Genomic DNA, 24,337 nt, shown 5'->3' with positions numbered 1-24,337 from the left:
TAACATAAAATGATCATCTCAAAATATCGTCTAAAACAACAATCATATGAGAGTGGGCTTGATTTCAAAAAACTTGAAAGATGTTATTCGTTTTAATCCAAGCGAATAGACTGAGTGCAGTTTATTAAGTTACCTTTATCAGTTGTCGCACTCCCTCTTGCTCTTCGAGCGAGCGGAACGTCCTTTCAGTCTCAAGTGCTAAATGCTAGACTGTAACAAGTCGCAGCAATCAATAACAAACTTTGCATATACCTGCTAATTGGCCAATGAAAAATGCGCCCAGCTGCAAAAATGCATGCGATTGGTTGTTGAGTTACAAATGCTATTTCACACGCTAGTTATTTTGTTCCATATTTCTTTGTCAATGGCTGCTTATGTTGTGTTTTTTTAGATATTTTTATGTACTCCTGCAGGCTTGCTACATCGGCGTCTTTATAAGGTAGCATCGCACTGCTCTGCGTTTAAACATCACTTGATGCTATGATTTAAATTCCTTTTCATCGTCCAGTTATGCATGATGTAAAGCGCTGCGGGATGCAATTTGAGCATTCTCGCTTTAAGAATGAATAGCACCTCTGCGCCCAAGATGCACTATTCAAGCCTAAAAGGTAAGTACTATTGTCTTTCATTTCGTTATATTCCTGTGTGAAGATGATATGCAGTCTGGTGAGGCTCATTCATAATCAGATCAGCTGCCATTCGCAGACATCCCAAATTGACACCGCTGCTCGATCAATGGCTGACCAAGGAGATTCTACTCAAAGCAGTCAGTTATCCAAGACTTCTGGCATAGACATAGAACATGCTTTTGAAATATCCAGAGAGCAGGCGACCTCGGCTCAACAATACAGTACGTGCCTTCTTTGCTGCACTTTTAATTACTGTCCACTCGAATGTTTTAGCTTAGTCATCCCATATTATATAATACCCGAATAATAATAATAATAGTACGAATTATTTTTGTGTTGTAGATGCCACGGACCCTGTCTTCAATCAGATGTGGTAAGTAACTACAGGCCAAGTCATTCATCAAGTAAGTTCATTAAGAGCAAGTCTGAATGAGCTGTTGGCAGTGGAAGCACTTGATTACCATTGTTTATCATCATTCTCAAAACATTGAAACATTCAGGATTTTAGCTAGCTATTGTATGGTTGGCTGTTTCTTGTAACCTTAGCGGAGAACTTTGAGGTCATTCATTGGCTATACCGGGTATTTGGTGAGAGGATGTCATACATAACCTTCACCCTAAAATATAAAGATATTCCTTTATATTTTACAGCTGCGGTTGTAAAGGGTATTAGATACGATAAAACTAGCATCTGGCAAACACCGGCAAAGTGAAAGCCCTCGAGATATGTTCCACTGTTAAAATGCTTCACTTGCAACTGATTGGTTATTCGTATTCATCATGACAGAATTTTGTATTCACTGTCATGTGATTCGTTGGAAACTATTTTATGTGAACAATACAGTAGGAAGTTGCACTGTAGGTCGGGTGACGGACACGTGACGGAAGAAGATGATTCAGACAGCGAGCAGGTTCTGCTTGACCCAGAGCATGTGAGTAGGCTGCAGGGTCTATCACCACTACCTCTCTTCAAGATAAGCAAATGTCAACAAGTTTACTTTCGGATGCAACACAGATGGCTGTTTGCTCCACTATTGCTCAGACCCTGAGAGATTTTGTAACATTATTTCTGTGGAATGTTCTGTCAGCATTTTACGGAAGCTTTGTTTGCAACTCCTACTCATGAAGAAGGCTTTTCGTTAAAAGAGAGATCTGCAACTAGGAGCCAATTTAGTCTCAAATTTATAAGATTGGCAAAGCTGTTTCAGTGTATTTTTAGCTTTGAACGCTTCTTTTACTGAAACCACCAAAGTTTTCTAATCCACTAGTTTTTTTTCTCAGCATACCAATTCCCCTCGTCCATAGTTCTAATGAATTGCTTCACCTTCAACTCTCGTTGGTTTTGCTAAGAATCAAGTTAAAATCAGGTCTTTCAAGTAGAGATGCATGAGAGCAACCAATAAACCAACCAATAAACTGTTGGCAGCATTATTCCTTATAGTCATTCGTCTTCTCATTATCCGTCTTGGAAACTATTCCTGGCGCTGTTGTGCACACAGATAAGGGTGTTTTGGAGATGAACCAAGTTGGTTGGTTTATTTTCAGCCGCTAATGGTTAGATTTCAAACCGCCCTCGGAACTCACCTCAAGAAACGAGTAGCTGAGCTGGACACCGAGCAAAAAGAACTAGTGAGTAATTGGTCATTTGTGTGACCTTTGCTTACCTAAAGGTCAGAATAGCCTACAAGCATCATTTAAACATTCCATGTTTATTGGTAACCCGTGGTAGTTGTAGCCTCGTTGACAGCGGATTTATACATACTGCATTTATACCATAGCATTATTACTATAGAATTATATCTTAGCCATTGTACCCCGAGTTAATCTGGACAGGTGAATGTTCAGCGTATCTGCGAGACTATCGATATTGTTGAGTATGTGTTAGGTGAATTGGATTACGAATATCAGGTCTTGAGTCTGCTGCCACTGACAAGCTTCCATATTCTCATACGCCAAGGTTTTGTAGTTTATTGTTTCTCACTTTGGGGTGTGAAGCTGCAGTCTCACATCTTCTAGACAGTCCATTTCATTGCTGCTGCCTAGACAATCAGCGCTGCCTCAACGTTTTATGTCTCAATGTTTTAGAATGCGAAGCTGGCAGAAACTGCGCGAGAACGTGAAGAGCTTGGTATGATTCTGTATTCGGAGCAACAGGACCTGGCACTAGTGCAGGCCAAGCTGGAGTCCATCAATGAGAACTTGCAGACACACACGGCCACCAGACTGACTAGAGAGGCGGAAATGGACTGCTTGAGGAAATTTTACAAGACAGTTGTTAGAGAGGTTGATGCTAGCCGCTCTCAAGGTTGTTTATATAACCTTTGGTGATAGAGAATAATTTACACAGCTGCTATTTTCAATTTTTGTAATGATATTTGCGGGTTGAGTCCAGTGTTCTGTAAAATTCATGTTCTGTTTGAAAATGCGGTTTATAAATTATATTATTTCTGTTAAAGTTTTTATGAAGGTCATTTTGGTTAATTAAATAACTGATTCCTAGAGATTTGACCCCAAATTAACCCAAGTAGCCAGATGTTACTGTTTAGGTCTTACAACTTTCTTACAATAGTTTGCATTGGCTATTATTACCTTGAGTATGATTTGCTGGGCAGCCTCCGTCATGCAGAAAGAGCTTGACAATATCAACATCCGTCTCTTCTGCCTGATGAACAGTCAGAGCGATGTACGCAGTGATGTCAAGGTCATGAAACGAGCAGCATTGAAGACTAAGCAAGACCTTACTGAGCAGGAGCAAAAGAAACAAATGCAGGTGGGTGCGGTCTCAGGCCATAAATAGAATCTGGCGATGCTGCCATAACGCTAGTAGTAGCACTGACAGCTTTGTACTAGTTGACTAGCATAGTAAAGCTAATGCACGAGTGACGATGCTACTGCAGGACTACCAAGTCGACCTTCTAGCGGAGCTGATAGACCGAAAGCAAGAGGAGATAGGCATGTCAGAAGCCCAGACTATGAGCCAAGCTGCTGAGACCCTTAAGTTCAAGAAGCTGCTGTCAGAAGCCGACATGGAATTGGAGGTAGACTTATAGCATGTTTGTAGGAGGTAGACTTATAGCATGTTCGTAGGAGGTAGACTTACAGCATGTTTGTAGGAGGTAGACTTACAGCATGTACATAGGAGGTAGACCTATAGCATGTTCGTAGGAGGTAGACTTATAGCATGTTTGTAGGAGGTAGACTTATAGCATGTTCGTAGGAGGTAGACTTATAGCATGTATGTAGGAGGTAGACTTATAGCATGTACGTAGGAGGTAGACTTACAGCATGTACGTAGGAGGCAGACTTATAGCATGTTTGTAGGAGGTAGACTTATAGCATGTACGTAGGAGGTAGACTTACAGCATGTTCGTAGGAGGTAGACTTATAGCATGTATGTAGGAGGTAGACTTATAGCATGTTCGTAGGAGGTAGACTTATAGCATGTACGTAGGAGGTAGACTTACAACATGTACGTAGGAGGTAGACTTATAGCATGTTTGTAGGAGGTAGACTTATAGCATGTTCGTAGGAGGTAGACTTACAGCATGTTTGTAGGAGGTAGACTTATAGCATGTTCGTAGGAGGTAGACATAGCATGTACGTAGGAGGTAGACTTATAGCATGTATGTAGGAGGTAGACTTATAGCATGTATGTAGGAGGTAGACTTATAGCATGTATGTAGGAGGTAGACTTATAGCATGTATGTAGGAGGTAGACTTATAGCATGTTCGTATGAGGCAGACTTATAGCATGTTTGTAGGAGGTAGACTTATAGCATGTTCGTAGGAGGTAGACTTACAGCATGTTCGTAGGAGGTAGACTTATAGCATGTACGTAGGAGGTAGACTTATAGCATGTTTGTAGGAGGTAGACTTACAACATGTACGTAGGAGGTAGACTTACAGCATGTTCGTAGGAGGTAGACTTATAGCATGTTCGTAGGAGGTAGACTTATAGCATGTTCGTAGGAGGCAGACTTATAGCATGTTTGTAGGAGGTAGACTTATAGCATGTACGTAGGAGGTAGACTTACAGCATGTTCGTAGGAGGTAGACTTATAGCATGTATGTAGGAGGTAGACTTATAGCATGTTCGTAGGAGGTAGACTTATAGCATGTACGTAGGAGGTAGACTTACAACATGTACGTAGGAGGTAGACTTATAGCATGTTTGTAGGAGGTAGACTTATAGCATGTTCGTAGGAGGTAGACTTACAGCATGTTTGTAGGAGGTAGACTTATAGCATGTTCGTAGGAGGTAGACATAGCATGTACGTAGGAGGTAGACTTATAGCATGTATGTAGGAGGTAGACTTATAGCATGTATGTAGGAGGTAGACTTATAGCATGTATGTAGGAGGTAGACTTATAGCATGTATGTAGGAGGTAGACTTACAACATGTACGTAGGAGGTAGACTTATAGCATGTTTGTAGGAGGTAGACTTATAGCATGTTCGTAGGAGGTAGACTTACAGCATGTTTGTAGGAGGTAGACTTATAGCATGTTCGTAGGAGGCAGACTTATAGCATGTACGTAGGAGGTAGACATAGCATGTTTGTAGGAAGTAGACATAGCATGTACGTAGGAGGTAGACTTATAGCATGTACGTAGGAGGTAGACTTACAGCATGTTCGTAGGAGGTAGACATAGCATGTACGTAGGAGGTAGACTTATAGCATGTACGTAGGAGGTAGACTTACAGCATGTTCGTAGGAGGTAGACATAGCATGTACGTAGGAGGTAGACTTATAGCATGTATGTAGGAGGTAGACTTAAGCATGTACGTAGGAGGTAGACTTATAGCATGTTTGTAGGAAGTAGACATAGCATGTACGTAGGAGGTAGACTTATAGCATGTACGTAGGAGGTAGACTTACAGCATGTTCGTAGGAGGTAGACATAGCATGTACGTAGGAGGTAGACTTATAGCATGTATGTAGGAGGTAGACTTATAGCATGTTTGTAGGAGGTAGACTTATAGCATGTACGTAGGAGGTAGACTTACAGCATGTTCGTAGGAGGTAGACTTATAGCATGTACGTAGGAGGTAGACTTATAGCATGTATGTAGGAGGTAGACTTATAGCATGTTTGTAGGAGGTAGACTTATAGCATGTTTGTAGGAGGTAGACTTATAGCATGTTTGTAGGAGGTAGACTTATAGCATGTTTGTAGGAGGTAGACATAGCATGTACGTAGGAGGTAGACTTATAGCATGTTTGTAGGAGGTAGACTTATAGCATGTTCGTAGGAGGTAGACTTATAGCATGTTACTGTTACAAGTTACTGCTACAAATTACTGCTACTGATTGCGAGTGGCACTTGCTGGTGTAAAGTATTTCCTGTTGCATTGTTATTCCTCGCAGGTTCTTCGAGCGGACATGAAGCAGATACATAGCAACTGGAGAGCAACGCTATTAGGGATGAAGAGGAGAGATGAGGCATTGTCTCATAAAACGAATAGCCTGCGGTAAGTAATGGCGTAGGTAGATATTGGTTGTCTCTGTAACGGTATTCATTACAACCTACAGCATCTCTCTAAAAGCATTTGAACAGTTGTAAAGCTGATTTATTTATCTACTCCTGTGTGGTCTCAAATATCACTTGCCTTACGCTTGTTTGGTTATTTTCTGACAATCACTTATCAGATCATTTTCTGTGTATGTTAACAGGTAGGTTTTTAAGCATGCTTGGCGTATGGTTGCTCTTGCTGTCAGCTTGTGGTATTATAGTTCTGGGCTTTAGGTATTTGTGTATTTTAGACTTGGTCAAAAGTTTAAAATATCCATCTGATATTTGAACTAGCAAAAATGAAATTGACAGTACTATTAAACTATACCAGCAAGCCCTATACGGAAGACATAACTGCATATATACAAGACAGGCTCTATATGGAAGACATAACTGCATATATACAAGACAAGCTCTATACAGAAGACAACTGCATATATACAAGACAAGCCCTATACGGAAGACATAACTGCATATATACAAGAAAAGCTCTATACAGAAGACATAACTGCATATATACAAGACAAGCTCTATACAGAAGACAACTGCATATATACAAGACAAGCCCTATACGGAAGACATAACTGCATATATACAAGACAAGTTCTATACAGAAGACATAACTGCATATATACAAGACAAGCTCTATACAGAAGATAACTGCATATATACAAGACAAGCCCTATACGGAAGACATAACTGCATATATACAAGACAAGCCCTATACGGAAGACATAACTGCATATATACAAGACAAGCTCTATACAGAAGATAACTGCATATATACAAGACAAGCCCTATACAGAAGACAACTGCATATATACAAGACAAGCCCTATACAGAAGACATAACTGCATATATACAAGACAAGCTCTATACAGAAGATAACTGCATATATACAAGACAAGCTCTATACAGAAGATAACTGCATATATACAAGACAAGCCCTATACAGAAGACAACTGCATATATACAAGACAAGCCCTATACAGAAGACATAACTGCATATATACAAGACAAGCTCTATACAGAAGACATAACTGCATATATACAAGACAAGCTCTATACAGAAGACAACTGCATATATACAAGACAAGCCCTATACAGAAGACATAACTCCATATATACAAGACAAGCTCAACTATCAAGCCAATGCATGAAAAACGCATAACCTGATTATATGCCTGATTTTATTTAGAAACATAGAAATCTATGCCCTAACATAAAAACGATTGTAAACAAAACTTATATACATAAACTTATAACACATAAAAAAACAGTTTTACAAATGACCACTAACTACATAACACCTTTAAATGCCAAACACTAAAAATAGCTATTCGCTCTTCAGAAAAGTGCAGTTACAGAAGCAGCAACTCTACCATCTCTAACAACTACAACATTTTCATTTAACATGGCTAGCATAAGCTTGCAAAACACAGAACTTGTCGAAACTCTGGGAAAAACACTTGATTGTGTCATAGACTGGAGAATACTAAAGAAATGCAAATCATATACCATCTATACTAAAAGATACAACCTGCGCATACCCAGAAATTCCATATGATTTGCAAACCAGTTTTGTGCTCTCTTGATAATAACAGTTGACATTAAAGTCCAGGCATTGATGGAATTACCTGCTCAGGGACACTAAACATCAGCCTGCACACACATTCACGTAAAACATCTAGACTATAAAAATGCAATTTTAATCTAACCCCTAATGAGAGCATGCGCAAGAAATAACTTTAGCATGAGTTCCTATCCATTTTAGTAAAATCTGTTTTTACTTTTTGTATAGTTGGCTCTATATGTAGTATATGGAGTGCTCGTTTTGATTTGGTTACGTAAAACATAGAACTATATACATACAGTATATGTGTTTATATATATTTTTTCTGCTCATGGGATAGTTCATGCGGTGTGTCATAGCAAGTTGTTATGATTGTTATATAGCTTTATATAGCTGAATATGTAAACACAGCAAATCTCTGTTTACTTTTGACAGACACTTATTGGGACAGTAACTGATCAGCAACATTTTACTATTTCTATGCAATTTATAAAAAAAGGAAGGAAACAACTCCTCATTTTTTGTACAAATGTGGCCAAGCATAGACGTGTTACTAAGGAAAGACTATTTGTTCATCTTCTGTGAGGGTTGATAAAACATAATAGATACATTGTACAAAACTGCTAGATGTAATCTTTTTAAATTACGGTACGGTATATAGTTTTCATATTTAATTCTGTAAGTTAGGTCCTTCTAAAATTTAAATAATCTCATTTTTAGATTTTGTTTTCGAGTCATGAGACGTTTGTAATTCTTATTGCATGTTTGGTATACAGCGAAGCGGAGAAGTTGCTGCTGTCCAAGCAGCGAGAAGTTGATGCATTTCAGAGAAGCATATCAGATTCGGAAGAACGACATGAGCGATTGAGCTACACCCTCACTCGTGTCAACAACGACCTCTCCGTCAGCCGGAAGGCTCTTGTCAAGACTCGCAAGAGGTTTGATGAGCTGAAGATAGAATTTTCCCAGAAGGCGCGAATCCTGCAGTCGATTGAAACGTCATGCTTTCAGATCAATGCGGTTAGTAATTTAAAATGTTTGCTATTTTTATCACATTTAAAACTAGAATATTAATTTAAGAAAACACTCTGTTAACACCTCTGTTAGTATCTCCTTAACTCTCATTAAGTGACCTATTAACACCTCTGTTAGTATCTTGTTAACTCTCCTTAAGTGACCTATTAGCACCTCTGTTAGTATCTTGTTAACTCTCCTTAAGTGACCTATTAGCACCTCTGTTAGTATCTTGTTAACTCTCCTTACGGGACCTATTAGCACCTCTGTTAGTATCTTTTTAACTCTCCTTAAGTGACCTATTAGCACATCTGTTAGTGTCTTGTTAACTCTCCTTAAGTGACATATTAACACCTCTGTTAGTATCTTGTTAACTCTCCTTAAGTGACCTATTAGCACCTCTGTTAGTTTCTTGTTAACTCTCATTAAGTGACCTATTAGCACCACTGTTAGTATCTTGTTAACTCTCTTTAAGTGACCTTTTAGCACCTCTGTTAGTATCTTGTTAACTCTCATTAAGTGATCTATTAGCCCCTCTGTTAGTATCTTGTTAACTCTCCGTAAGTGACCTATTAGCAACACTGTTAGTATCTTGTTAACTCTCCTTAAGTGACATATTAGCACTTCTGTTAGTATCCTGTTAACTTTTGTTAGGTGACCTATTAGCACCTCTGTTAGTATCTTGTTAACTCTCCTTAAGGGACCTATTAGCATCTCTGTTAGTATCTGGATCTACTGTTAGGACATCAAGAAATCACTGGCTATAATGGTACATAGAAGAGGTTATAAAATATCAAAATAATAACCCTCTCCATATTTAAATTCGTCTCAACACAAGTTTTAGATTTGCCTCTCTATGTCTACACTTAAATGTTGCCCACTTCCAGACTTTGCAGACATCCGAGATATTGCAATTTATTAAATAGTTTTACTCATATTGATAGGCACACGATAGACCTAAGTTTTTTAGCGTCACATTCCTGAAAAGATATGTCCGACAGCAACGCACCCATAACTATTTTAGCTGCGATAGTAATGCACCCATAACAATTTTAGGCTCACTAGAAATGCACCCATAACTATTTTAGGTCTGATAGCGACGCGCTCATAACTATTTTTAAAGTGGGATCTGTATTCTTTATTAATGTGAGTCTATTTTAGACAAACCTTTGCCAAATCCTCAACCAAAAAAACTTGGTAGTAGTAATGCTTTGCTCATAGCAGTACGTTGCTTTAGTAGTCAAGTAGCTTGTCATTGACCTACACTACTGTTCACGCACAATCATGATACGCAATTATAAATTGTACACGAGGAGATTTTTCCTGATTAAAATAACATTGCCTGTTTCTTAGCAAGTTTCACAAAATGTGTAGGCATTTTGTTCAACTCACCTGTGTTTGATCTTAATGAGTGGTCCCTTATTTTTAAGGCAACTTACACCCATATATGGTTTTCATCTCATAAAGCTCATGAACCGCATTGATATTCTATAGCAGAGGCTCTTAGTTCCCTCAATACTCCCATACTCAATACTCCCATACTCAGTACTCCCATACTCAATACTCCCATACTCAATACTCCCATACTCAATACTCCCATACTCAATACTCCCATACTCAATACTCCCATACTCAATGCTCCCATACTCAATACTCCCATACTCAATACTCCCATACTCAATACTCCCATACTCAATACTCCCATACTCAATACTCCCATACTCAATACTCCCATACTCAATACTCCCATACTCAATACTCCCATACTCAATACTCCCATACTCAATACTCCCATACTCAATACTCCCATACTCAATACTCCCATACTCAATACTCCCATACTCAATACTCCCATACTCAATACTCCCATACTCAATACTCCCATACTCAATACTCCCATACTCAATACTCCCATACTCAATACTCCCATACTCAATACTCCCATACTCAATACTCCCATACGCAATACTCCCATACTCAATACTCCCATACTCAGTACTCCCATACTCAATACTCCCATACTCAATACTCCCATACTCAATACTCCCATACTCAATACTCCCATACTCAATACTCCCATACTCAGTACTCCCATACTCAATACTCCCATACTCAATACTCCCATACTCAATACTCCCATACTCAATACTCCCATACTCAATGCTCCCATACTCAATACTCCCATACTCAATACTCCCATACTCAATACTCCCATACTCAATACTCCCATACTCAATGCTCCCATACTCAATACTCCCATACTCAATACTCCCATACTCAATACTCCCATACTCAATACTCCCATACTCAATACTCCCATACTCAATGCTCCCATACTCAATACTCCCATACTCAATACTCCCATACTCAATACTCCCATACTCAATACTCCCATACTCAATGCTCCCGTACTCAATACTCCCGTACTCAATACTCCCGTACTCAATACTCCCGTACTCAATACTCCCGTACTCAATACTCCCGTACTCAATACTCCCGTACTCAATACTCCCGTACTCAATACTCCCGTACTCAATACTCCCGTACTCAATACTCCCGTACTCAATACTCCCGTACTCAATACTCCCGTACTCAATACTCCCGTACTCAATACTCCCGTACTCAATACTCCCGTACTCAATACTCCCGTACTCAATACTCCCGTACTCAATACTCCCGTACTCAATACTCCCGTATTCAATACTCCCGTACTCAATACTCCCGTACTCAATACTCCCATACTCAACACTCCCATACTCAATACCGCATGCTCTTGCAGGAAAAAACAGCTAAAGAGTGTGAGCGAGCCATCATTCAGAAGGAGTTTGAGCAGGTGATGCGAGAAAAGAGCACCATAAAGGAACAGTTGGTAGACGTCCTACAGGAGCACACTGCGTGTAACAAGGCTGCTGGCTATGCTAGGAAGAAAGCAATGGCTGTAATTGAACATATTGGCAAGATTGTAAGTTGATAAACACATTTTTCATATACTTCAGAAGGCTTGTTGGAATGTTGAAAAGTTTCGGCGTTACTCTCACACCTATTGGTATTCTTATTGGGGTAGATTTCGTTCTAATTGATTCTGTAATATGTATAATTATTTGGTTTGTTGTCGCTCACACGTTGCTGCACGCCTACCAAGTTTGTCAGACCTCAGTCTTAAAGAGTTCGTGTGTTGTGTGGATGCAGGCATCGGTGACAATCCTTGCTGACAGGGCAGTTTCATATCTTGTTTACAGGAGGCTCAAATCTCCTCAGATGAGAATGAACTCGCTCGGCTCGAGCAGGAACTTATAGCCTATGATGTCAAGCTGAGTGCCAACAAAGAGCTCATAGCTGCCGTTCAGACGGAGGTGAGGAGCAAGAACGAACTGTGCACCAGCTACGAGGTATCCTTCAACAGGAATCACATCACAATCGAGCGCAAACAGAACTTCATGGATGAGAGCAACAGAAGACTGGCTGCACTTCTTGAGCAACGAGAGGTCGATTACCCTTTTCTACACTGGTTTTTAAAATTCTGGTTATTGTTCACCAATGCCACGCATTTTATGTGCTGCATGGCTATGTTGTCTGCACATCTGTTTTCGTATGTATTGGACATGCTTGACAATCTTTTTCTGTAAGATACATATGTCTTGATTGCGGTTGAATATTGGCAAAAGTTTAAACATTGTCTTTTCATTCACATTCATGACGAGGGTGCAACTTCAGTGCTATTCATATCCTATTTCTGATAAGCTTAAGCTAATGGGTCTAAGATGCAGCACTGATATTAATAAATATTTACTAGGAAATAGTGAGAGAAGTAGACTAGGAGTAAAGAACTACAAGACCAGATCTTGTAGTTAGTTACTAATGAGTCATGGTTGCTAGTTACTCTTGAGAGTGCTTAGTACAGTAGACACTCCTAAAATGTAAATAATCCGTTCCAGGAACGTTTACGTTATAGGGAATTTATGTTATAAGAACATTAAAATACATGTAAATTGCCTAATCCGTTCCAAGATCTTTCCAAACTCACACCTTTGGTCATACAAAAAACGAAAAACTTTACTGCACTCTTTTAATTTGTGGGCTGTACCGTAACTGCAGAATTATTGGTTTGCATCAACAACTTTTTCCTTTTTATGATCAATCTCACTGGTTTTATAGACCATGATTGCAGTAATTTTACAACAAGTTGATAGGAACTGCACATCTTTGACGTTCATTTACGACGATTTGCGTATTTTTCTAAACGGCAAAGTCTATTCTGCAAAGTAAAACTAATAACAAATATTTTGTACGTCTATAATAAAGCAAAACAACAAAATATTTTCTACTATATAAACGGCAATCGTTGTCTGTGTGTGTGATTGATTGATTGTCCGCCTTATAGAGTACCGTACTTTTCTGACTATTAGCCGCTACTAGGTATCTAGGGCGCGTTAACGGGATTCTCCGGTTAGTACACGCCTATACACGCACTATTATACATAACCTACCTATTCATCGGTTTTACACAAAATCACGTCCCCTTCGGTTAGCGCGTGCCTCTTACGGCACCCAACGACACTGGCGCGTTTGAGCCTGAGTTCGGCTGCCTATACAGCTATACAAATGTACTAATCATTAAATAAAATAAGTTAATGAGTAGTAATTTACATGCGATTAATTTTTACTGCCAACGTGTACCGAGAAGGTCACGCGAACGTTGGTTTCTTGCGGTCACTGGAAAACGCAGTTCTCTCCTACTAAATTTCCAAATAAAAAAGGTAAGTATTTCTTAATCAATGTTGTATTGTATATGAATTGCCACACTTCCACTACATAACCCTTTCACTCGCGTCCGTGTACAAATTTAGCTATCGGCCTACTGCCAGCCATTTTGCCGATATTGCTTAATATGTATACATTATTTTTTCAATTTCAATCTCGATCTAGAACGTTTGTTTTGGTTATATACTTCATTTTGCCAACATGTTAACAAGCACTGTTATACAAAAAATTCGTTGTGTCTATAATTTGTGCATTTTAATTATCTGTGTAATCACAAAAATTTGATATGGCTATAATTTCATCAACCTAAGTAGTTATTTGTTTTTCAACTCGGACGCATTTAATGAGCTCGCACAAAAAAATCTTCGTTTTTAAGTTGGAAATTCTCAAACGGAGATTTAAAGTTAAATTTCAGGCTAATTTTATAGAGAAATCTTTGGACAACACTGTCACTACTATAAAAGTCTTAAAGATCGTTGGTTGTGTTATCAACGAATAATAAAATTCAGTTGCTAGCAATTGCTGGGAAAGTCGCAAATATTGCGTCTACGGCGGTCGACCATAGAAAACGCATGAGTCTACTTCGGTGAAAGGGTTAAAAACATTGGATTTGCCACTGTTTGTGATTGTAAACATGTTCATTTCCTTTCGCAGCTGAGTTACTTTTACTTATTTTCCAGCTACGAGTACTACAGCTACTACAGAACTTGCACGGGTGCTGCTACTGTGTTTTACCTACTAAATTTCTACCTCAAAAAGGTTAGTATTGTTGTATGTTATTGCTATTTACTATGTTATTGCTATTGCTATTTTAATTATATGTGTTATCACACAAATCTGAATCGTTTATGTCATCAACATAAGTAATTGTTTTTTAACTCGGTGGCATTTTCACAACTTACACAAAAATGGTTGTTTTTAACCACTTCGGGTACAATTGCATAATCCAATTTCGCGTTCAGGTACAATTAAATCATGCTCTACAGATTATGACATGGGTCAACAAAAGTCATTTTAGCCGTAAAAGCACTCCCATTTTTACATAGAACACCTATACTTTTTGGAAAGCAGAGAAAATTCTGTATCCGATCGTATTATCTTTATTTCAAAAATTAAAACTAATAAATATTGAAAGTAGCATGAAATAGCGGTTTTATTAAAATTCGTGTTCTACGAACATATTTGACTAATAAGGGTAGCATGAAAACGTATAAAAGTATATATAATAACAAACAATTAAAACATTATACTGTGTGTACAATGCAATCTACAGTCTCTTCCATAGCTGTTAACTTATCTTCGTCACCACTCTACTGGAAGTCTGCCATTTCTATCGCTGAATCGAAGCCTATACGCTTCAACTACTAGCTACTGCGCGTTGTTACTAACTGATTGAGATGTTGAACTTTGAACGCAAATTACTCGAAATTCTTTCATTTGACCATAGCTGTTTGACCAGTCCAATGTCTGCAAACATGTCTGAAGGTCATGCTTAGCTTTGTAGATATAGTGTAACTGTCAGCAGGCTCTAAATATAGATGGATGAGTAATGCAACTACGCAAAGCCTAAAAACTGGCTGATGAACTTGAGAAGAATATACTCGAAGCCGGTATAGTGATGCATGCACCCGAAGGGGTTAAGTTGGAAATTCTCAAACAAAGATTTAAAATTAAATTTTAGGCTAATTTTATAAAGAAATCTTTGGACAACACTGTCACTTCATACAAGTCTTAAAGATCGTTGGTTATGTTATCAACGAATAATAAAATTCAGTTACTAGCAATTGCTGGGAAAGTCGCAAAAATGTGTCTATGGCAGTCGACCATAGAAAACGCATGAATGAGTCTACTTCAGTGAAAGGGTTGAAAACGTTGGATTTGCCACTGTTGGTGATAATAAACATGTTCATTTCCTTCCGCAGCCGAGTTGCTTTTACTTTTTTTTCAGCTACAAGTACTACAGAACTACAGCTACTATGGAACTTGCATGGGCACTCCGAGTCTGGCGATAGGCGACGGTGAGAAGAAAGCGAGCAGCGTATCTTACAAAAAAGCACACCATCTCATTCAATTTTAGAAATGCTTGAAGCAGTACAATGCCTTCCAAAAAGCCTACTGAACAAACGCAATAACAGATTGATTTCCGTAGATAGAGATCGAATTTGCGAAGCAGCAGCAAGACGAGCAGAAACTGCAGAGCAAACGCAGCTACGCCCACAACGAAACGGAACTGCTGTTGCAGCTGCTAGAAGAGCAGAAACCGCCGAACAAACACGGGTACATCGAGAGCAGGCCAGAATAGATGCTGCAGCCGCTAGAAGTGCAGAGACTACTAAACCGACAACTGCATATAACCAGCAGTAACTCAAACGGCTCAGAGCAGCTGCTGCAGCCGCTAGAAGTGCAGAGACTACTAAACCGACAACTGCATATAACCAGCAGTAACTCAAACGGCTCAGAGCAGCCGCTACATCGGCCAGGCGTGCAGAAACCTCCGAGCGGATGCAGCGGCGACAAGAACATGATGCACTAGCTACAACAGCTGCTCACCGAGCTGAATTTTTGGAGCGGATGAAACGGCGACAACAGCGAGATGCACTAACTACAGCAGCTGCTACCAGGCGCCGTGTATGGACAGAAAACTTCGCGCTTGACTACAGTCATGCAACACAGCATAGGGTTGAATTTTTTTTATGGGACGAATGTCCAAAAATGCTCCAGATGTAACGCCTTACGTTGAAAAGGCGAGAGGCCATGTATGTACGTAGTTTATATAGTAGATTTTATTGATAATAAATTTTATCAACAACCGCATTACTGCTGCACAGTTTGTATATACCATGTCAAAACACAGGCTATAGATGAAGAACTGGTGAGTCATGATTAGTGTTTCAAGCATGCAGAAGTCTCAATTCAATAAAAGCTGGCGATAGCTAAGCAGTGCAACAGCAAAATATTTTCTAGAATTTCTTAAAATATGTAAAACTTTTCCATACTGCCAGTTTGAAGAGCGTCAGTTTGCCTAGCAATGTCAATTTCATTATCAGTTCTGTGTACAAAATTAGGACAATGCCGATTTGAGTAGTTCGAGACATGCATTGTAGACTAGCTGTAAAACGCATTGCATATCTCCAATGGGCTCTCCAACATTATTGACATGTACAACTGCATATGTGTATGCAGTCAGATCAGCACAAAAATTTCAGTAGATTGCATATTTGGAGTTGTTTTACGGTATGAAAGACAACTCACAATAAAACTATTGCTTTACATAAATCTGTTCCCGAACACGGGTAATGCAGCTAGCTGTTTACAGCTAGCTATTGAATTTAGCTAGCTGTAAAACGCATTGCATATCTCCAATGGGCTCTCCAACATTATTGACATGTACAACTGCATATGTGTATGCAGTCAGATCAGCACAAAAATTTCAGTAGAGTGCATATTTGGAGTTGTTTTACGGTATGAAAGACAACTCACAATAAAACTATTGCTTTACGTAAATCTGTTCCCGAACACGGGTAATGCAGCTAGTTATTATATAAAGTGGTACTGCCTGTTCGTCGTCTATTGCTATCCAGGGGACAAGGCTTGGATAACTATAATTTTTGATGATACTCCAACTCGTGACAATAAGACCTGTAGACCGACGCTGTAACACTTACCGGTCGCCCTTGCATTTATGAACAATTGCGCAGCTATCCTATTTGCCTTTTTGTTGACACATTTAATGATCTATTACGACAAACTAGAATGTCGTGAAAGTTATATATAATGTATAATAAATAGTACGCTTATCGCAGTGTTCTTTCTTCCGCAAGTGCGACGAAATAAACTAACATTCAAATCGATTTTGAAAACTTGCCGGGCTTGACACTTTACGTTATATGGAATTTTTTACGTAGAAGGAAGCAAAAACTTCACATAAGTTTTTACGTTGTCTGGAATCTACGTTATAGGCGCGTCTACTGTAGAGGTAATTCTTGTTAGGCTAGTAGCAAATTATAACTATTTTGTACCTGAACTCTTGAACTGGAATTTCATCGGTTGATCTAATTATGTCTAAGTGTAACAATTCTGGCTGGTTCACAAACATGACCAGTCACTGTAAAACCTTTATTTGAACACCATGGCACTATTTTTCAACTCTTCCCTTAGAGTGCCGCTTTATTAGAGGTGACGTTCAAATACAGGGTGGCGTTACATTTTTCGAACATCTCGTCAGATTGTTGAGAAGATATATTTAACCCTTTCATGGGTGAATCGAATGTCACCTAAATTTTGCACTCTCCTTCAGGCGAAATGGCATTAACGCTTTTGGATGCAAGAAATTCGTTAACTTGTCTCCAAGTTGTCATAGATCTCTAAATAAATATGCACGAGGAAGCTGATACATGTCTCTATCAGTTGATGTTGAAGCTTTAAAGTTTTTTGTTTCGTTTTAAATTTGAAGGCAGGTTTTCATTATAAAATTTTATTTAACAAGGTTGCATAAAATCTCATTTTACTCATCGATATGTTTGCTACAGTTTGCAGCCAAACTGGCTTTTTATGTGCAATATAACAGGAGTTGTGAGCGTTGATCCATTGTAAGTTGAGTTCAGATTACCGCAATCATGCTATCAAATAATATGCTATAAATCTGCAAATTTGTAAGTTTTATAATAGTAATCTATCAAATGCTACAAATATATTTAAGAACAAGTAACATAAACAAGCCTTAATTATAACTATAATACATGCGGAAACAAAAATTAACATTTTTGAAACAGCAATATTTGCATCGTTTGCTCGGCAGGTTGCATTCTGATTGCTGTTTTTTTATGGAACCGTTTCATCATCTTCTAGCTGTTCAATACCTTCCACAGTGTCTGCTGGACTGAAGTCTTTTTGTGCACTGCTGAATTAGTCGATATTAGCAAACAAACCATTTTTTTAGCAGAGCAAAACTTTTAATGACTTGTTATTTGAGAAAATTTTCGCAAAAATAATGATAAACTTTTAGCTGGATGTGCGCTTGGCACAAGTTATCCAAAACATTGTAAGTACTAAAACGCTTTCAACATATGTCGAAGTATCAAGACCACTTTAAAGAAAGAGCGGCTATTAGCCTGATACCGTTACAGTTTTCTATGGTGTTGCAATCAAAGTTTTTAACGGAAAAACAATAGACTTTGAGTTAGAAAACCGACTTCGAGTCGAACAAAAGCAACAAATGAATTAATTGTTGTTGATGTACTCGGGTCATTATTAGCACATTTTTGTGGATACTTTTTTACCGATCACTCGCTATCATGGGTTTGTATTTGTAATTTTGTAATATTTGTATTTGTACATTGTAAAGATCAAGAATGTCAAATAGTGGCGCTAAAATAGAGGTGGCATTCAAATACAGGTTTATAGTATCTTATATTTCAAAGTCTACCCTTGAGACCAGACGCTACAGCTCTGTTTATGTTCACCCATGAGTTCTACTGGTTTGACACCAATAGGCTATACAAAGTAAAGCGCTTGATTTACAAGAGTCCAATAAAATGATAGTTTTTAGACCGAAATAAACTTTGTTTAAACTTGATTTTAAATAATTGAATACCATCTCTCCTCCGTCAGGGGAATGAAGTTTCTCCTCTGGAGAATGTGACCTTGAATCTTGCCAAAACACTGCGCAAGCAGAGCCACAACATGCTGGATGCGCAGACTATGTGGGTGGAAAAGCAACAGGAGTTTATGAACCTCATCACAGAGAAGCATGAGCTGGCTGTCAGCATCAAACGACAGAACCAGGCAATTCTTGTTCTGAATGGCCGCAAGAGCAAGCTAGACAGTATGTCAGCAATTTTTTTAATTTTTCCAACTCATCCACTCAGCTGCTGTCACTCTACACTCAGTTGCTGTCACCATACACTCAGTTGCTGTCACTTTGTACTCAGTTGCTGTCACCTTGTACTCAGTTGCTGTCACCCTACACTCAGTTGCTGTACTCAGTTGCTGTCACTCTACACTCAGTTGCTGTCACCCTACACTCAGTTGCTGTCACCTTGTACCAGTTGCTGTCACCTTGTACTCAGTTGCTGTCACCTTGTACTCAGTTGCTGTCACTCTACACTCAGTTGCTGTCACTTTGTACTCAGTTGCTGTCACCTTGTACTCAGTTGCTGTCACCCTACACTCAGTTGCTGTACTCAGTTGCTGTCACTCTACACTCAGTTGCTGTCACCCTACACTCAGTTGCTGTCACCTTGTACCAGTTGCTGTCACCTTGTACTCAGTTGCTGTCACCCTACACTCAGTTGCTGTACTCAGTTGCTGTCACTCTACACTCAGTTGCTGTCACCCTACACTCAGTTGCTGTCACCTTGTACCAGTGCTGTCACCTTGTACTTTGCTGCTGTCACCTTGTACTCAGCTGCTGTCACCTTACCTTTCTCTCTCCTTCCCTCTTTCCTTCTCTCGCTCTCTCCCTCTTTTCTTTCCCTCCGCTCTCTCCTTCTCCCTCTCTCTCCCTTTCTCTTTCTTCCCCTCTTTTCCTCCCCTCTCTTTCTCTCTCTTTCCCAAAGAGAGAGAGCAACCAAGAGTCAAACGGCAGTCAAATTTGAGTCAGTATGATCTCACTCAACTCTGTGTAACCAAATTGTGCGTGTAGTGCATGGTAGGCTAAGTATTGTTGTGTACTAGCCTTACTATAATGTCTGTTCAGAGGAAATGATGTTAATAATAGTAATGACAGGTCTATCATTGTAACTTTGAGCTCACATGCTCATCGATTGCAGGAAGCATAGAGAAGGTGAAGAAGGAAAAACACTGCTACGACATTGACATGAGGCAATTGCGTGTGGAAATGGAAAAGTTGGCCTCTAAGGTTTACGATCAAAAGGGTGAGCATCCTTAGCAAATCCTCTAGCGTTGGCTTTCCGCAATTACATCAGTTGATCTATTTATAGTACTCGATGAATGTCAGCATTGCATGGGTGATAAAATAATTACCTAATAAATTTAAGTAACTTACCTGTTAAGTGTTAAGCTAGTACCTTAAGCTAGTCTAAATTTTTACAGTAATAATAGCTGTGAAGCCAGCTTGAAGTTACACGTAATGTTATTATGCATATCGTAATGGTGTTATGCATATCGACACGCTGGCCAATAGTATGTTCGCAAGCGGTGCACAATTATGTGCCATATTAACCCATAGAATGGTATGGACAGCGTGGTGTATTGGGTTAGCTCACCGGCCTGCAAAACTAGAGGTTCCAGGTTCAAATCCAGTGCAAAACGGATTCTTCATTGCTAAAACTTTATCGCTATAACTGGACAGACAAACACTGAAATATATATAGATTATTCTATTTAAATATATATATATAGATTACCAGCCACTTACAACTATGATTGTCATTCGTTATTGTTTATTATTATACCTAGGCTTATAACTATTATTATCATTCATTAGTAATGATAATAATAGTTAATGAATGATAGACTGCCCAGTATAGGATAGCTGACAGGCGTGCTCGGCTCGTCAGTGTGACATACAAGATTATCATGTATATATTTTGAGAGCTATTATTTTATTTTTAAATGTTCCATCGACTTGTGACATTTAATTAGTGAGTGATTATTTTTCTCCAATTTGGAACCTGAAAAGTCAGTTGTGTGTCCTTGACTATAGAGAGAAAAGAGCAGATGGAGGCATCGAGTTGCTTCGTTGAAACAGATTTTATGCGAGAACTCAAAGAGCTTGAGCTCAGCATGTTCAGTATGAAGGATACAGTCGCTTCGATACAGGCTGAGAAAGAGTCTCTCCTTAACCAGCTTGTCCACCTCGAGTTGGTATAGAAACAATTAGCATTGCTCATTCCTCACTACTAACTCCTCATCATACACTATACATTACTCACTCCTCACTACTAACTCCTCATCATACACTATGGATTACTCACTCCTCACTACTAACTCCTCATCATACACTATACATTACTCACTCCTCACTACTAACTCCTCATCCTACACTATGTATTACTCACTCCTCACTACTAACTCCTCATCCTACACTATGTATTACTCACTCCTCACTACTAACTCCTCATCATACACTATGGATTACTCGCTCCTCACTACTAACTCCTCATCATATACTATGTATCACTCACTCCTTACTACTAACTCCTCATCATACACTATGGATTACTCACTCCTCACTACTAACTCCTCATCATATACTATGTATCACTCACTCCTTACTACTAACTCCTCATCATACACTATGTACTACTCAATCCTCACTACTATTTCCTCGTCATACACTATGTATTACTCACTATGCACTACGTCTTAACGCATTGCTACTCAATATGTTGCTCATAATAGAACAGCCAATCATTTTGTATTTCATATGGCGCATTGAATGGTCGTGGTTTGGTGGATTTCGTGTGGTGCATGGTATGGTTTCTAGATCGCAGGTGAGTTGGTGGCAGCGTAAAATTCAGCTAGGCACAGAGATCAAAGAGACAATTGACCCAAAGAGAAATAGTAATGCTGACTTGACCCCAATGAAGTGTGAGATCCACCGCATGACCATGCGTTATGAGTCCCTGATGAAGGAGCAAGAGCGACTAATACGAAGTATGGAAGACTCTGTTACCAGGTAATCTCTTCCTTCTGGACCTACACAACACCTGCCTTTTGTGTCAGCTTGCATCCAGTCTGTATTCGCCAGTTAGGCCATTGATTCTCCATTCTGTGCAACTTCCAGTTTTATCTTTCATCGGTTTAATACAGCGTTGTGTTCAGGTTGATTCAAGTTTCAGTAGGTGTACATCTAATATTACCTTGTAACAGTGAATACTTTATTGGTACAGACGAGAGTATGTTGTCAGCGGGTATAATGCGAGAGTTAGGCGGGATCCACAGGTGCTAACCAAGTCCAAGTGTCACAGACAGATTAACGAAACTAAAGGGAACATTCTGAAATTTAAGAAGGTATCAACTGTCAGTTTGAAAGAATGACTATATCTATCAGACATTATGAAATCGCTATTTGAATTTATAACCGCGTGGTGTTAATTTTCTGAGGTGACGCTTGCAGTACCCTTCAGTATTTATCGCATTTGTTTTGTAAGTCAAAATCTATTCTATGAAATGCTCTAAATGGTCAGGAGATGGAGCGGCTGGACGGAGAAAGGAAACAGCTACAGATACAGATGTCTGGTGTCGCTTCTCATCTGGATGGAAAGAAACATTCAATAGCTGCTTGCAAGGACGAGATATCGTCTGTCGAGTTAACTATCAAACAGTCTTCCAACATAAAGCACAAGGCAACTGATCTTTTTTCATTACTTGAAGTAATATTTTTACACTCGGACTAATGGTTTCATAGTAGAATAACAACCACCATTGAACTGTCTCACTTAAATAGTAACCTTTTGTTCTTGTCTTCCTTAAAACACTGCTAAGTATTCCAGCTGTCTATGCAAACTGGTGTTGAGTGATTTGGAGTTATCTGTGTATGATAGGTAGTGGATCAATCCTTAATGATTGCACACCTTCTAGTTTAACATCTGAGTAAGGTAACAGAAAAATAAATGTTAATCTATATTTGTAACTCTGGCGACCCAAAAGTTTCATATACGCATTCTGCATTGTTTGGCTCATGAAGAATGTAGGAGATTATGCTTGCTTGGTATGACTGTGAGCTTCCTTGTCAAGCTGAATTTTAAGTTATCTCCTATTTTGTTTAAAAGATAAACAAATTAATATTTGCATGGCTCCTCATCTTTTTCATGTTTTTCACAGAATCTGATTGAGCTGTTGCGAAGACAGAAAAGGATGGGACACAATGGTGACATACAGAAGGGAAAGTACAAACCACTGTACAGCAGCCAGTCAAGATTGGCAGCAGAACTGAGCGGCGAGCAAAGAGTGATGGAACAGCTCGGCAGCATTGTTGAAAAACTGAAAGCTGAATTTTCATCGGCTGCCTTTTCTCTCGATCGTGTGACTGCCTGCTACGGTTTCATATTTGACAATGTTCAGTCTGATAATTGATATTGCAATAAACAACCTGTCTGTACACCTTTCATGATTCATCGCATGCGTCACACCAAGGAATATTCACGACAATGTCTTCAAGTTGACTAGCGGAGTGCCACCTGAATAAGCGCTATTATTCACCTATTGAAGTTTTTTCTTCCATATACAATGAACGCGTTAGCTTACTCTATGAGAGCTGATGAGATTATAGAAATATCCAAGAGGCGGGGTACCTGCCCTAGTCATGGCGCGGTGTCTGGCTCAGGTTCTTAGGCTAGGTTCTTTCAATGCCTGACTGCGTAGTGAAACAGTTTAGTTCAGCAGGTAGTCAGTGTCGGTTGTAGTATAATATTCTATCTCTATTAAAACTACTTAACTTGCTAATATATAATTCCTTCTCCGCTACTCATATGGTTCCACTAGCTCACTCGACCAGTATATCTAAGCAGGAATGAGTACCTTTGGACAATATTCATTAAGTACTCAACACAAACAGGTGAGGCAGCCATTCTTAGTCCCTCTTTCTCATCCGAAGCTCTCCCCTCTACACATGTAGTCATTTTCCGTATGTGTGAGGGAATGCTTTTGAGGTGGATAAACCATGTAACATATGGTTTCAAGAAATACCATGTGAAGTGTCTCATTGTACTGACATGGGATAACTCACTGATAGCCCTGTAATAGTCATTGTTGTGGTCAAAAGACTTTGAGGTTCTGTTATGCCTTATCAAAGTTTTCTATGGGATCTTGGTATCGTCATGTCCATAAGTTATAATCTTTATATGTCATAGATATAGTCGTAAGTCATAGAAAGTGATTGTC

The 24,337-nt window shown here is 39.1% G+C and overlaps 1 protein-coding gene across 1 annotated transcript; it reads left to right on the top strand.

Annotated features, from left to right (window-relative positions):
- Positions 1 to 482: 482 nt before the first annotated feature.
- Positions 483 to 23,530, top strand: LOC137385889 (coiled-coil domain-containing protein 40-like). Its single transcript, XM_068072486.1, has 19 exons — positions 483 to 608; positions 706 to 850; positions 972 to 1,002; positions 1,492 to 1,561; positions 2,175 to 2,258; positions 2,715 to 2,934; positions 3,242 to 3,399; positions 3,527 to 3,667; positions 5,997 to 6,100; positions 8,491 to 8,734; positions 11,508 to 11,690; positions 11,968 to 12,213; positions 19,100 to 19,313; positions 20,260 to 20,364; positions 21,156 to 21,312; positions 21,939 to 22,130; positions 22,345 to 22,465; positions 22,642 to 22,800; positions 23,279 to 23,530. Exons 2-19 carry the CDS (start codon positions 736 to 738, stop codon positions 23,528 to 23,530), a joined length of 2,796 nt encoding a protein of 931 aa, XP_067928587.1. The 5' UTR covers positions 483 to 608; positions 706 to 735.
- The last annotated feature ends 807 nt before the right edge of the window (positions 23,531 to 24,337 follow it).

The sequence above is a fragment of the Watersipora subatra genome, chromosome 1 (assembly GCF_963576615.1).
Source record: "Watersipora subatra chromosome 1, tzWatSuba1.1, whole genome shotgun sequence".
Classification (NCBI taxonomy): Eukaryota; Metazoa; Bryozoa; class Gymnolaemata; order Cheilostomatida; family Watersiporidae; genus Watersipora; species Watersipora subatra.
Note: the sequence above shows the minus strand (reverse complement) of the source record. Positions and strands in the feature narration are given on the sequence as shown.

Bases quoted from the DNA above. Each gene is read 5' to 3' on its own strand.
- LOC137385889 (XM_068072486.1), top strand. From the start codon at position 736: ATGGCTGACCAAGGAGATTCTACTCAAAGCAGTCAGTTATCCAAGACT. The intron at 2,259-2,714 runs GTGAGTAATTGG...TCAATGTTTTAG, and splicing joins ACACCGAGCAAAAAGAACTA to AATGCGAAGCTGGCAGAAAC. The intron at 21,313-21,938 runs GTTGGTATAGAA...TATGGTTTCTAG, and splicing joins AACCAGCTTGTCCACCTCGA to ATCGCAGGTGAGTTGGTGGC.